Consider the following 14542-nt stretch of genomic DNA (forward strand, 5'->3'; position numbering starts at 1 on the left):
TCTGTTGATCTTCTAATAATTTCACAATGAGAGGGTTGAAGCAATCGTAGATTTACGATCAGTGACAAAACACGAAAGTGCAAATTGACATGTCTGCTTTGGATGAAATATAAGTCCTTTCTCCGACGAGGAGAAAGCAGTGAAAGCCAAGTAAGACGGTGTTTTGAAGGAAAGAGCAAAATGAGCGATGAATTTAGATTGGCAAAGTACGATGCTCCGAAACAGCTGGGCGCCAGAGTCACATTATAATAGCAACTCAAGTGATTTGAAATATCCTTAAAAGATTAATTCTTATCTAGTCTTACATTGCGAAAAATTTATTAGCGAAATATGGAAGGTAAATTACGAAGTCGACGTTCCAACTAATTTTCATCCTAATGAACGGAAGTAGAGCGTAGGTCTCTAGTTTTGAATGCCAGATGCACGATGGCAACACGGCCTCGTCTGAGATACAATGAAAAACGATATCTGAATGCAACGAGTAGTGTCGCCTATACATATAACGGCGACAGAAGAACGGCTCGTTTCTTCCATCGACGTTTTAACGCCCCAGACACTTTGCTGGAACGCGAGTACCCGACTCTGACCTAGAATTTTAAAGACGTATTTCTTCTTAGATTCGCCACACCGACATGACCATAATAAACCGTAACCTTCGCGACGGATTCCAAAACGATGCGGTGAATTCGCGCGGTATGATTCAGTTTCGTTGCCTCGGGGGGGCATACGCAGCTTTACAGCGGGAAAAGTTGTCGCGGTAACCTTACAGTTCTGCAATCCCTTCGCAAACAGTTCCCAAGAAATGTTATTTGCCAATTTAAAATAGTTTCTGTGCGAGTGAAAACTCGCGTTAAGGAAGTCTTCCATCCGGGAATGCTAAAACGGCCGTTTCTTCTTCAACTTTTTACTCGAACGTCGACGATTACGCTCAGAAAATACTCTTCTCGCGTGCTTACAATTTCGTATTAATTTTTCTTCTTAATACGAAATTCGTCCTTGGACTTTCGAGGAAAATTTATTCGTCGGAGGGTCAATATGGCGCGTTACTGTTGGAACATATAACGAAGATAGCGTGTAATGTGAAAAGTTTAACTTATAATTTATAATTGCGTTGGTACGTACATAATAGAGATGGGTTAATTGAATTTCCAATTTACCCTCTTTTTTCCGGAAGATGGAGATTAGTAACTATGACTATGTATATTTTACACACCTCGTTATATTTTTTCGTTACATTGAACCATGCAACCTAGGAGAAAAATTACTATATCGTCGAGACCATTTTCTACGTTTCTTCAGTCAGCGTTATAATGCTCGGCTAATGCATTAAGGATGCACGGTTAATTTTTCAACGTCAGGGAAGAAAGTTAAAAGCATTCGAGCCGTGTTTTCGATAGATTGCGACACATGCGTCGAAAGATATTTCTTTCCCCGTTACTCAGCAAGGGATTATTTCACGCATATTTGCTTAATGGATGAACGTCTTAATGGATTCACGATGCTCTATGCCATAATTAGCTTACCGGGGCATTAACGATCCACGAGTGTTTTTGAAAGTGACTTTGAACAGATGTTGAATGAATTCAGAAAAAAAAAGACTCGGTATCGACTTACAGTCGATCCGCCTGTAGACCTCCAGCCTATTTTTTTTTTCCTGTACTTTTTTTCTATCGAGAAATAGAAAGACTATGAAACACGATCTTCGGTTCTAGGCAGGTTACGCCTACGCCTGCTCGACTAAATAGGGCGATCCTTCACGCGACATTGCTTCTTATCTGACCGTAATGAACAGATTATCCGTACCCATGAACATATTTCAATAATTAAAGGAATCTTTCTCCTCCATTCAGAAGTGAGCTTTTTTATCTTTATTTCAACTCGTTCGATATCACGACGAACCCTTTTAATATAATTTCGAAATGGATTAAACGCCTGCTACGTAACACTATCGATCGTCCAGGACATTTTACAATGTCATTTTCACTTTTGTTTATTGCATTTAGTATTCAACTTGAAAGAGCATGAAGCATTGTCGCTACTTTGGAATATTGCTGAGCTTATCGAATAAAGAAAAGACAAATATCCATGACGCTTATCATTTAATAACATTCGACTTTAACGATAAAACGTCTAACAAAAAGCGCTAAGTCAGCATTTTCAAGCGTTACAAAATCAACTTGTACAATGGAGTACATAGAACAAGCAACGTCGAGAACTCTAAATTTTTATAAGCTGAAAAACGAGCATTACTTCATTAACCCCGCAATAGAGTACTTAGTGGCACGTGAAAGGTTCCCAAATGTAGTTATGAAAAATCACAGTATTACGTTAACGACTCTGAAATTTTTCTTAAACAATACCGTTACTGCGTTATCGATCACGCACGATAAAACACGAAGCTCCAGTTTTTGAAAAAAAAAAAAACGTACGTTGAGAACACTTTACTTCTGCAAACTGAAAAGGTAATATTATTTCATTCAATTTCAATCTATGGGAAAAACACCAACGACAAGAACGCACTCTACGTTATTGAACGCGTGTAGTAAAACGTGCACTAGATGAATGGTCTCGACTTTAAAAGTACCTAGTACTTCGTCGAAGATTTTCAATCGTTGCAAAGTGGAGCTTTCACCTGCAATTCGCCTAACGAATACGTAAAAGTACGCGAAACGATTCAGCTTTTGAAAAGACGTAGTGCTACATTAAGGTTTTCAACTTCAACAAACTTCAAACACATTATCGAACAGAATAAAACGTGTACTACGCGAAAGACTTTTCGAAAGAGACTTTATCGGAAGATGTAGTACCATGTTGTTAGTTAATTTTACTTGTTTATTAACTTGCATCATTACGTAGAATAAATTCTGCGAACTCGACGAGTGATCTTTGGTGCACGTTCTTCTCATTTTGAAATAAAAATATCTGGAAGTTTTTCAAGTTTTACCGTTGCTGTGTTTACTATAAACGATGACTCGACTGTACGAAAGCACTTTGGCTGAGTGAGTAAAATGTTACTAGCGAGACTGTGAAACTCTCTCAGTTTCTTTTTCAATACTTTCTTTGGTGTTTCACTTTTACGATCTTTCCATCGTTGAAATATGTTTTTATTAATTGAAACATTTTTAAATATTTTATAGCTAGATATACAATGAAAGACTACAAAAATATCATACTCTAAAATTGTTATAAAAGAGAAAAACTAGAAGATTGGTGAAAAAAATTGTTAAGATAGAGATTTATACCCGGTGCACGACTGCAGGAGAATTTCCATAATCTGACGTTACTCATTTCGCCAAAGAGCTTTCATATTTCTACGTCATGGTTCATGGTGGATACTGAACCAGTAGAGTCTGAGGAACCTTAATCCTTCGCGGTCCGAGACATTTTTAATATTTCTGTTCCATCTGGCTATTCTCGCTTATATCAACAGAAACGTTGAAAATAACTATTGTACCGGAACTAATTGAAAATTTCCACAGTTCCATTCGAGCTCTGGTATCGAGGTTCCCCTCGTTAGTGTTTCTAGAGTCAAAGGATTCCCAGTTTCAGGAACTAAAAGACGTAGTTACGCGTCGTGACTAGCAAAGACGTCAAAATAAAACGTCGCTTCAGACATTCCCGATGACAAACCGGTAACGAAGCGTCGTTACGCGCGAATTCTTGCAATTTTGCATTCTCCTCTCATTATCGCGACCATCATATTCCCGTCACTTTTCACGAATGCAGGTGGAAAAGGTATAATGAAGCACGGTTGTTCGTTACGTTCGTTTAACGAGTACTTTAACACTCGAACTCGTAACGAGTACACTTAACCCATCTGCATTGATAAGCGTGCCGCTAGATTTTTGCAACCTTGATCCTAATCAAGTGGATGGCGGCGATGTTCTAAGCTCGAAGGATTCCGTTGGAAACGTTACGAATCGTGTCACAGTTCTAAATCCGTCGTTTAACCGAAACGATTGAAGGTAACGGAAAAAAAAAACTCGCTGTCAATACGCGTGTACGCGAACGAATAAGTGAATATTTCTGCAACGGTCTCTATTCGAAAACGTTGAAACATCGCTGTCGCGACCATTCCTTTTTTTTTTTTTCATTTGAATTCTGAATTTTACATCTCGCGCCACGAATATGACACTTTTTGACACATTTGCAGTGTTTCTGGGACGCTCTGTGTATATTATCGACAAAAGCTGAACCGAATGGATCGCAACCTCGGCGTATTGTACGATCCTTTTTGCACGTCGCGCCAGTGACGCGATTTTTGTTGAAAAAAGAATGTATTGCGAACTTTTGCAAAACTGCAGGCATTCGACACAGGAACAATTTATACGGTAAACTGTATTTCTTCTATGTCAGCGGGAGAGATCGTGTTAATTATGTAATTATAAATTACATAAGCTTAAGCTCTTGTTCAGCTATAAAACAAGCGTTCGAATTATGTTTGATAAACCAAACGTATTCGCGCTTTTTAAAATTAGCGAAAAATGTGTAATAAACGAAAGACGAAAAGTGCTATGGCAGAGAAGCGAAGAAGATAAATTTTACGTAAAATTTCGAGCTCCACAGCTCCCGTTGAAAAGATTAGACCCGGAATTGAAACGACGCCGTCGGTTTCGACCATAAAACGGGTAGTAAAAGGTGTACAATATATAAAACATAGGAAAATCCAATGTACGCGTACAATGTTGAAATTGGTCTCGAATTTCCACTATGAGTGACTTGGAATTTGGTCGATAGGATAGAGTGATTTTTTCAGGCGGAAATATATCAACTTAGAAGTCTGTACTTTCTGATACTCTAATCTATAATTCATTCGAGAAAACAGTACTGCGTACAGACGGGAAGATGAGACTCGAGAGGTACCAGACGCGTATACAATTTATCAGTGACCTAGGTCCCCTCGGGTCTCGTCTTCTCATCCGTACAATTATACTCATTAAAAGGGTTAGGGGCAAATTAGCACGGTGTTTAGCATCGTCGTATTTAGAAACAAAGAACAGTATCTATCACCAAAAATTAGACCATTACAAAACTTTGACTAAAAAATGTAACTTCCTAAATTAACTTTAATTAATTAAAAACACGAGTCCTTACACGGCAAAGTAGGCATAGTGGGGGCAGGCCTTCTTCAACTAAAAAGTGGGAGAAGCAGCCACGAATGTTTCGCGAGACTTCGATTAATCATCCCTGATCCATAACAGCGAAAAGTAAAAACAAAGCGGTTATCGAAGCTGAGGGAATATTATTGAGGATACAAGAAGCGTAATATTCTGTTGGAGCATAATTCTCACGTAAAGTAAACCGTAGTATTCCGTAAAAGAACAAGCGAAATTTGTCGATGACGATATAAATTACGATGAAAAAAGCAATAAGTTAAATTTGAAAGATTGATTAAATTGCTTGGAGTAGACAGGTGTCCGCTGGATTTTCTCGCGAATCGACACGTGGCCTTCGAGCGTCAAAAGATTCCCAGTCTGGTCTACTATCAATGGATGGTCACGGCAAACGAGAATTTCCATTCGTTAAAATTCCACATTTCAAATGCTGCGTTTGCAAACAGACACGGCCTTCTATCGCGATAGCGGCACACGGTCGTAATACAAATTGGTGTTCTCGCATCTGGTTTCCGGCCGACGAGTTTTCATGACGATCAATGGTCCGCGTTCGATCGTCCCCCGGAGAGTACATACACGGCACCGTTGTTATTACAAGCGATGGCTACAAGCCGGGACCCATTAATTAGTACCGAAATTGGTTTAAACTGGATTCGTTCGCGATTCGCCGAAAACATTCTGTAATAGCGTCAAGTCCATTATTCGTTCCCTCTCTTTTTCCAATCCCTCAGCTCTGTCCGACTTCTCTGCTCCAGTTCTTTCCAGAATTGCTTTCTATAGCATCTTCCGTGCCGGACCGAACCGACCCTCCTCCCACAAATTATATTTGGCGCAATTTCAATATGGGTTTCGCAAAACGAGGGAAATCTGAAAATCGTTCTCTATCGAATCAATCGCCCGCGAGTCCATTACGTCGTAATTTCATTCTGTTTGTACAGGAACGAATATATCTGCAATTTGAAATTTAATTCTCCACGGGCACCCGCGAACGACGAAATTTCATTTTTTAACGGAGCAAATATCAATTACTATTAAGCGGACACACTGTTTCAGTAAAAAATAAGAATACGCGTAATTAGATTAGCGAAAGAGTGCAAATATGTTCTTTGCAGAGTTAATTTACATTTACAAATTGTACTCGCTGACCTGTATGTAGAACGTATCGAGTTCCTCTATTCATTTTACTGAATTTCGAGAATTTCCTTGGACTATCAATTCTTGCACCAGTTTGAAAGAAACATCCATCGTGATTCCCCGATACGTATAATTATAATTACCAGCGCAGAGATAAAGCACCGACGAGTGCTTTGCTCGACTTTCTTTACAAAACACGAACACTCGTCGAGCAAATAAAAAAGACGAGACCATGGACGACACGACGGAGGCCGACGCCGCGCATACATTCGTCTTTGAAGCACCAATTCAAAGCGTCACTTTGCGAGCCACCCAACTGCGTTACAAGAACGCTCCTGGTGAAGTTCCCTTTTCCTCTTCCGTCATCGTTCGAGGTTTTCCCGCGACGACGACGTACACACACGCACGCACGGCGTACACGGGACCCGTCGATATTTTCCGTTTTTATTATTAATCCGATGCGCGCGCGTCGGCTCGCCTTTTCTTAACAGACCGCAACGTCCATATTTAAACGTCGCTGGTGGCGAACAGCGGACGTTCTGCATCCTTTTTCTCCCCCACCTGCCCGGTGTCCGCTTTATCTTTGAGGACTAATTGTTACTGAACATGCGGTTGAACTTGTCCAGGGAGTCGGGAGGCCGGAAAGTGTTGTCAAGCTGAAACAGCTTCCCCCCACACAGCTTTTTAAAAGCACCGAGTCGTGGATGACGCATCAGGTAGCACACGGTCTGCTCCCGTGCACGCCTTGGCGAGCGTGTGCACCGCAAAAAACCGAGTATCGAATGCTACCGCATGAATAAGTCCCTTTGAAGTTTCCACCACCCACGACTCGCTCCGAAAAATCTCTCAGCTTCAACCCCTTTAACCGCCTTTCCCTCGTCCCGATCCCTACCCGGACGCTTTAAGCATCATTCACAGGTGCATCGTCCGTTGCGCGCGTCTCTGACCAATTCTCCGCGCCTCACAATGGGGCATTTTCACACCAAACGCGGTAAAAATATGTTATTACAAAGTACCAAATCGGATAAACGTTGTTTCATTAAATTTTCTATATTACGATTTGTTGGTCGGTTTAATAATATTTTGTGAAGTCTAAATTTAACGTAATGTGTTTAAATGTAAGCAATAATGGAATAAAGTTAGCTTTTAAATTAAATAATCTCTAACTGGAAACTATTTGATAAATAAATTTCAAAATAAACATAGAAGACAGCATAAATAATAATAGTCGATACGTTCATTGGATAGAGGATGAAAAGCCCTTTAAAATGAGCGTTCAAACAAGTCGATAGCTTAATTAGTTCCGAAGATATGGGGATTTTAGTTTCAAGTCGATGCGGTGACTAGTTCCGGAGATATAAGGGTTTGAAATATTTGTTTACGTCGCGAGGTAAATGAATTTCCACTACGGCCTTGTCAAGGTCGTTGACCGGCACGTGCTCGTAGTAAATAGTAAACGTGACGTCACTCGGTCGCGAGTCACGTGCGAGACGAAGAGGTCCGTCAGACGCGTCAGACGGAGACAGAGATAGTCGAATTGAAAAAATTACCTTTTACATAACTTACGATATCTCGAAAACGGAAAGTCCGATCGCCAAAAACCAAAAACCATTTTAAAGAGGAGGCTTTGCCGCTTCTATCAATGGCTGCATTATGGATATATCACGAGTAGTTTCGGAACTGCACGTGTCTAAAATTTTAGTACCTTTAATACGCCGTCTCATCGTCAATGCGAGAAAGTCGAACAGCTACGAAATTATGGGACGACTTAACAGAGTCGCGAAACTGTTCGAACGAACGAAAAGAATATTTAAAGGGATAGAAACGTAATATAAAATTTTATCACGTGCCAAAATCGTTACGCGTGCCGTTCGTGTATCGTCGCTGTTCTAAGATGTGCCGTTAGCTTTAAAATCGATGCGTTAACACTTCGGCGTGATCCCCTCGTTAGTCTCTCGACAACCTCGCTGGCTTTTTGCTATCTTTATCTTGGCCAAGGGCCTAAATCAACGCCCTAACGCTTTGTCTATCGCTCGTCGAGCCGAAGAATCGTAACAAGTTTTAAGAAAAAGTTGAGTGACGGGTGTGTTTGTTTTCGCGAGTCTTTAAGAATGGTCAGTGCTCGGTAAAAGTCGATTCTGTTTTAAAGACTAGGGGAAATAACGAGCGGAACGAGTACATAGACTTTCGAAGAGACCGTTTAAAACGAATAAAGAGAGAAAACCGTTGTAGCCACGGTAGATTTATCGCTTCCATTCGGATTACAATTTATACAACACGATATAACATCTTTTAATTACGTCTACTCTCCTCGCCTTATTTATACTTTAACCCATTTCTCTTCTATCTTATCCCCATTCTTATGGTCTTCAGCTTCTCGTAACTTCCCATTAACGAAATCGTTGTGTGTATATCGTCAGTGTTTCGTATCTAATGTACGTTAACAGTTAAGTTCGAAACTGTCCATAATTGTGTACCATTGTGCAGAAGCTGATGAAAAAGTCAACGTGACACCTCGGGACCTCTTCCTGTCAGTTGTCAGCTCGACGCCCACGTCGTCGCGTGGGACGATCGGATCTTTGTGTCGGGCACGACACGTTCGGTAATATTTGTCCGGTATATCGTTACCACCAGGCCCAGTTTCGTGCGGATTAATTATAAACTACAAACTAACGGCATTAGCGCGCCGCGAAGTTTTGCATAACATTAAATTCTATTTATGGTTGCATAGCCGAAACCGGCTTTACGACTCGCGGCTGCTAATTAATTTCCTATTACCCTCGCGCGCAATTTCATCGAGGTTCGCGACGTACATCGTATTTGACGGGAGTTGGGGAGAAAATCGCCGCGGTGTCCCTCGACGCTGTTCAACGATTCCCGTACTTTCCGTAATATCGAGGCTGCCTAGAAAACATTTCGCGTTTCAAAACCTTAATTTATTAACCGACCGCGTCGACGAAACATAATTTCAGTCGTCGTTCTGGAAGCAATTACGTTTCCCCGCAACACCGAGCTTTTGAATGCAAATCGTTACGCGTTTGTACGTTTAAAGGTCCATTTACACTATCGAGCCGTTTTATTATTAATTTTTGTAAACGAGAATTCACGTTTCCGTTAATAGCTCTATATTACGTCCGTGAGCAATGCTTCAAAATTTCGATGGAATACGTTTAACCCTCTGTTCATCGAATGAAATTGTATTGTAATTACCAACAATACGTGGGTCGTTAAATTTTGTACGGATGCTAATTAATCTGGTATTAACCTCGCATCAGACTATATTGTATTAAATTATATCGTACAATGTGAGCACAACTTTCAAGGTCCACGTGCTTGAATTATTTGGTAAAATTTTGCTATTTAATATCGTTTATTCGATACTTTCGTATGGTTAAGAATTTTTACTTTTTATTAAATGGTTACGAAAGAAAGTCTTGAGGCATATACCAGACTTTCATCGTATAGGATTATGGTTCTAAAATTACCCGTGTCGCGTAGGAAATATCGAAAGCGTAACAGAAAAAGAGTAGAACCGCGATACAGTAACGGGCACAAAAGAAGACTATTGTAAAGACGAGAATAATATTCTATTTCAAAGGAATACGATCGTATTTCAAAGAATCTTAGCGAACAATCGTATTCGCTATCAGAACAACGAAATACTCCGGCCTATCCTTCGTATAAGGATCAGTGCTTCAAACTGATCCCTGCTTTTCGTCGACTGATAGGTCTGTCAATGAAAGATCTGTTTCGGATCAAGGTTTCCCGGAAGATAAGCAGCGGTAAAACTATTTGGAAAGGACGATCAACGTCTCTAACCTTCGCGTCATAATTCGATCGTTTTGACATCCTTCGAACTCGTATCGCGTTTCGCTTAATCTGTAACGTCGCAGTTCGACCTCGAAGTTCAACAGCTAACGACACACTAACAATACTAAACGCTTTGTATCGACTCATCTTTATGCCGGGTTCAAACGACCTCGAATCACCTAGCAACAATTCATCATGTACGAGACAGTTTATACCGAGCGATCCGGTGGATAAACGGTGATTTATCAATTCTCCTTGAAGAGGGCATCGACACCATCGAAGTCCACTCCCAACTTTGCTGTTAGTCTAATATCGCTAAAGGAATCTCACATACAGCGTCGAACACACTTACGAACTTGCAAATAATTACATTCTCATTGTCTCTGTTACGTTATACGAAATTTTTGTAATTTAGCTTTATTTCTTTTATATTTGTAGAGACAGAAATTCGTTTATATTCTACCCTTCGCTTAAAAAGCGTGCTCGTACAGAAACTTTCCATTAAATTTTGTCTATACGAGTTTTCAACAAGCCGTTACTACATGTGGGTCATATGTCCTAATACTATACGTCCTAGTTTCTGAAGCAGGTTCCGGTAGGTCTTGCCGACAAGTCCACTAGAATAAAACACGCTTGCGTCATCGTTCTTCTTCATCCTTGTCCGTACACGTCGAGATTTAATAAAAAAACGTATGAATTATTTCATTCTCTTTATCAAGACCGACTCTGCGATCTGTAGCCGTTACCAGTGTTAAATGGAGGTAGATTGATAGGCCCATCAATATTTAGGATGACATCTGTACATTTGTCGACGGCGAGCGAACACTGTTCGAGTCGGGTCATGTTTGCAGTATCTGTCCCATCTGTAATGGATCGAGTAGGTGTACGAAAAGTGTTTGCAAAAGTATCGCGTTCGAAAATGAAAAAGACAGCGCAGGAAACTTTGCGGATGCTTGAAACTGTTTGGCCAACGGGTTAAATGATTCGAAGGGGCTCGATGATCCTTCGAAGACGATCTTCGGTGACTCGTAACGAGGACACAAGTTACTCGAGCACGTGAGAAAATCTTTCCCGACCACCGTTTGACCATTCGAGAGATCGCTGATCGGATAAGCATCTCTTTCGGTTCGTGACGAGCAATTCTAAACGAAGATCTGAACGATAGTTTTCGATTCAGGAATTTCTTAGGAAACAAATTCCTAGAGAAAATCATCCTACTTGTTCTCTAATTCTATGACTTTCTCCTGCTACTCTTGTAATTCTTGTCTTTAAAGCTGTATTCGCGAAACTTATGTTCGTCGTTGAAAAAAGAAGCGACCCAATTATGCTTCTAATAATACGTGATCCAGGATCGACCTCGATTTTGTTCGAGCTATTCTCGAAGCAGAAAATATTGGTCACATAAGGTCACTAGGTGACTATGCACTACCATGTCATTATAAGCTCGTTAAATTAAATCGAACAGAAAATATGCCCAATTTAGTCTTACCCCTGCCTTTTGACGTTTCGCTGTACGTCACGGTTGTAGTTCAAGGATAGAAAATGCAAATCTACAGGCAACACACTCTCGAATCGAGAGCCTAGCATGGGACAAAACTAGAAGTCTAGCATAATGCACGGACGATTAGTATTCCGTGCCCTAAATACGACACATCTCGCGTACAAGTAACCAAATCGAGCTCCCTCGTTTTCATCTAACCCGGTGAAAAGTGTTCCTTTTTTAAAAATCGATCCTCTTACACCGAGAGTGAAAGAGATAGGGCGACTTTCTCTCATTTGCATAGCCTCTTGCCCGAGAGTTAATAACAAATTTTTAGCATTCAAGCGTTTTCCTAAATAAAACAATACAGCTCGAGATCACTTTCCATTCACGAGGTTATTCTTACTACGCCCTGAATATCGTTAAACAAATACGCTCGGGGTAGCTTCGACGCCTGGAACGAATAGTTTTTAAAATATAAGGGACTTTGCTGTTCCGATTCTCTGTCGACTGTGCGTCGCGACGTTTCGTCCCGACGACGGGGACAATTAAGACCGTATTAATCGTCTCGGTTTCTCCCGTTTTTCTCTCCTTTTCTCTCTTTCACGCTTTCCTCGTCGACGAATTACGGTCAGTGGCCGTTCTCCGACGGACGCAAATTCAATTACCGTCTCGCGCGAAGACCGGCCAACATAAATAATTACCGACGAAGCCAGACCCGCGGTCGTGCAAAAGGGGGTGGCTGCACGGCGCTCGTGACCCTTTGCGGTTCCTGCGGTCGCGAGAATCCGCTGCGAGTTGCTAAAGCATAAATCATTGTCGCCGTGCCGCGAATTATCGCCTGCCGGCACGTAAGCCTTCGAGCTGCCCTTGCGACCACCACGGGGGAAGGTTTTGTATTTTATCGACCGACCTACGGTAACCGATTGCGAGGAAACGGGAAAATTCTTAACACGTTCACCGCCACGCCTCTATTCTCCAACCCTACAGACCCTCCCCTTGTTTTACCAAATTCTACCCTCAACGTTCGATACATTGCACACTTAAACGACTCGTTTCTCTAAAGCTACGATCGTAAACGTGAACATGGAATCAAAATTCTGTTTACACTAGGTATAATAAAATAAAGACACGTCACCTGGATACTTTTAGAGTTAATGAAATGAGAGCTTTGTAAGAGGATTGTCTCAACCCCTAAATATAATAATTCGAGTGTATTCTGTGAGCAGTACTCATAAGCATCCGCAGTCTAACGATGACCTAGGTCTTAGCGCGCAAAAGTCTAAGGATAAATTTGGATTCTCAGCGACACTTTCTTTCGCACTATCAATATTCTCTTCGTTTCCTGCACTAGGCCGACGCGTTGGAATGCGTTGATCGACAACACCGAATCAGTAGCTTCGAACTCTGTCCATAGAACGACGAATCGCGGGTTTTCTTGGTCGAATTGAACAATATTGATAATTGCTAACCGTGTGTCTCTCCACGATGACTCGTAAAGCAAAACCCCTGCATTATCGAGCGTCGCTGTGTGCCAATGAACTTGCGAATGAATTTTAAGAGTCGCTAAAAATGAAGTTTTCACGCTGCAACGACTGTCACTTTGGTCTACCGAGATAAGCTTTCAACGCTCACGCGAATGTCCCGACCCTCGTAACGTGCCAACTCGACCGAGACCTAACGTAGAAAAATTTCGCTTTTCAACGTATTTACTGGCTCGCGGCACCGGGTACGTGACCGGAACCGAACAGGTCGGGCTTAAAGGTTTAGGACAAAGTCGGGTCTAATTCCTTTTCATACTGTCTCTAAGTAAAGATAGATAAGAAACGAACCGTATACCGTACACCGTGAACCGTAAATACCCGTTCGCGCCCTCCGCGTCGCGTTCCCACTGTCACGGTGCTCGAAACTTTCTTTTTTTTTTTCAATGTTCCCCGAGTGTACTCTTTTCTTTATCCTTTCAAGCGCAAACTAACCCTAGTCGGACCCTTGGTGTAACACGTGGCGGCGAGATACGCCTCGGAGGGGACGCGGTCGACATTTGTGATTCAAAGTGTACAGTGAGAAAATGAAGATTAAGGGCGGTGAGGGTTCAAAAGAACGAGGAATTACAACACGTGTACTTCCGCGGGCGAGGATCACGGGTGATACTAGAGATGACTTATGGGCCCTCGCTTTTATTCCGATTTGTTTTTTTTCATTCGCAACGATCACTCTATGGACCCTCAAACTATTTACTTTTCGTTAAATAATTTGTTATTTTGAATGACGAATCAAACACTAACGATCGACGTGTTTCTTTGTTTTCCAGATAAATCTACGCCTCATTCTTGTCAGCGGTAAGACAAAAGAGTTCCTATTCAGTCCATGCGACTCCGCGGGGGACATAGCACACCATGTGTTTGAAAACTGGCCGGAAGGTAAGCTATCATCGGGCTTTGACGCGAACCGAAATGTTCGTCCATCGTTTAAAACGAACCGGAATCGTTGAAAATCGCGGCGCAATATAAGATCGACGAAAATCAGGCGTCCCTTGTCAGCTGTCGGCAACGCGGCGTGCATTCGCCGGATAAACGTTCGATAGCGAACGCGTCGGGAACAATGGACGTAAGACAGAGCCCGATTAAACGTCGAGACGCGTTAATCCGTCACTCGAGATTTTCCCGATACGTGTCATCGAAATTAGACGAACGAAATGGAACGTCGAGACGCATTCGAACCGAATTAGGAATCACCACCCCTTACCATCTGCAAATTAAACTACAAAAAACACACCTACGCTCTCAATGTTTACATTAGTCGTTTAGTCGACGACTGGATAGACAAACATTCCGATTACCAAATCTCCAACCCTCGAGTATCTTACTTCAAGTGTATTCTGTAGTTTTCTGAGAATTAAAATTTCCCATAAGTATGGTAATATTTGAAAATCGGTGCTGTAGATCGTCCATTGTTGTACTGCTTCGCACGTGCACGTGCTCGTTTCCTCTCATCAAGATACAAG

The 14542-nt window shown here is 41.6% G+C and overlaps 1 protein-coding gene across 1 annotated transcript in view; it reads left to right on the plus strand.

Annotated features, from left to right (window-relative positions):
* The window catches only part of Ubl3 (ubiquitin like 3), an 86823-nt gene that overhangs the window by 61274 nt on the left and 11007 nt on the right, over positions 1 to 14542 (plus strand). Inside the window, exon 2 of the mRNA XM_076767397.1 lies at positions 13850 to 13958. Within this exon, the coding sequence (XP_076623512.1) occupies positions 13850 to 13958 (109 nt within the window). The remainder of the gene's footprint in view (positions 1 to 13849; positions 13959 to 14542) is intronic.

The sequence above is a fragment of the Colletes latitarsis genome, chromosome 1, assembly GCF_051014445.1.
Source record: "Colletes latitarsis isolate SP2378_abdomen chromosome 1, iyColLati1, whole genome shotgun sequence".
Taxonomy (NCBI): domain Eukaryota; kingdom Metazoa; phylum Arthropoda; class Insecta; order Hymenoptera; family Colletidae; genus Colletes; species Colletes latitarsis.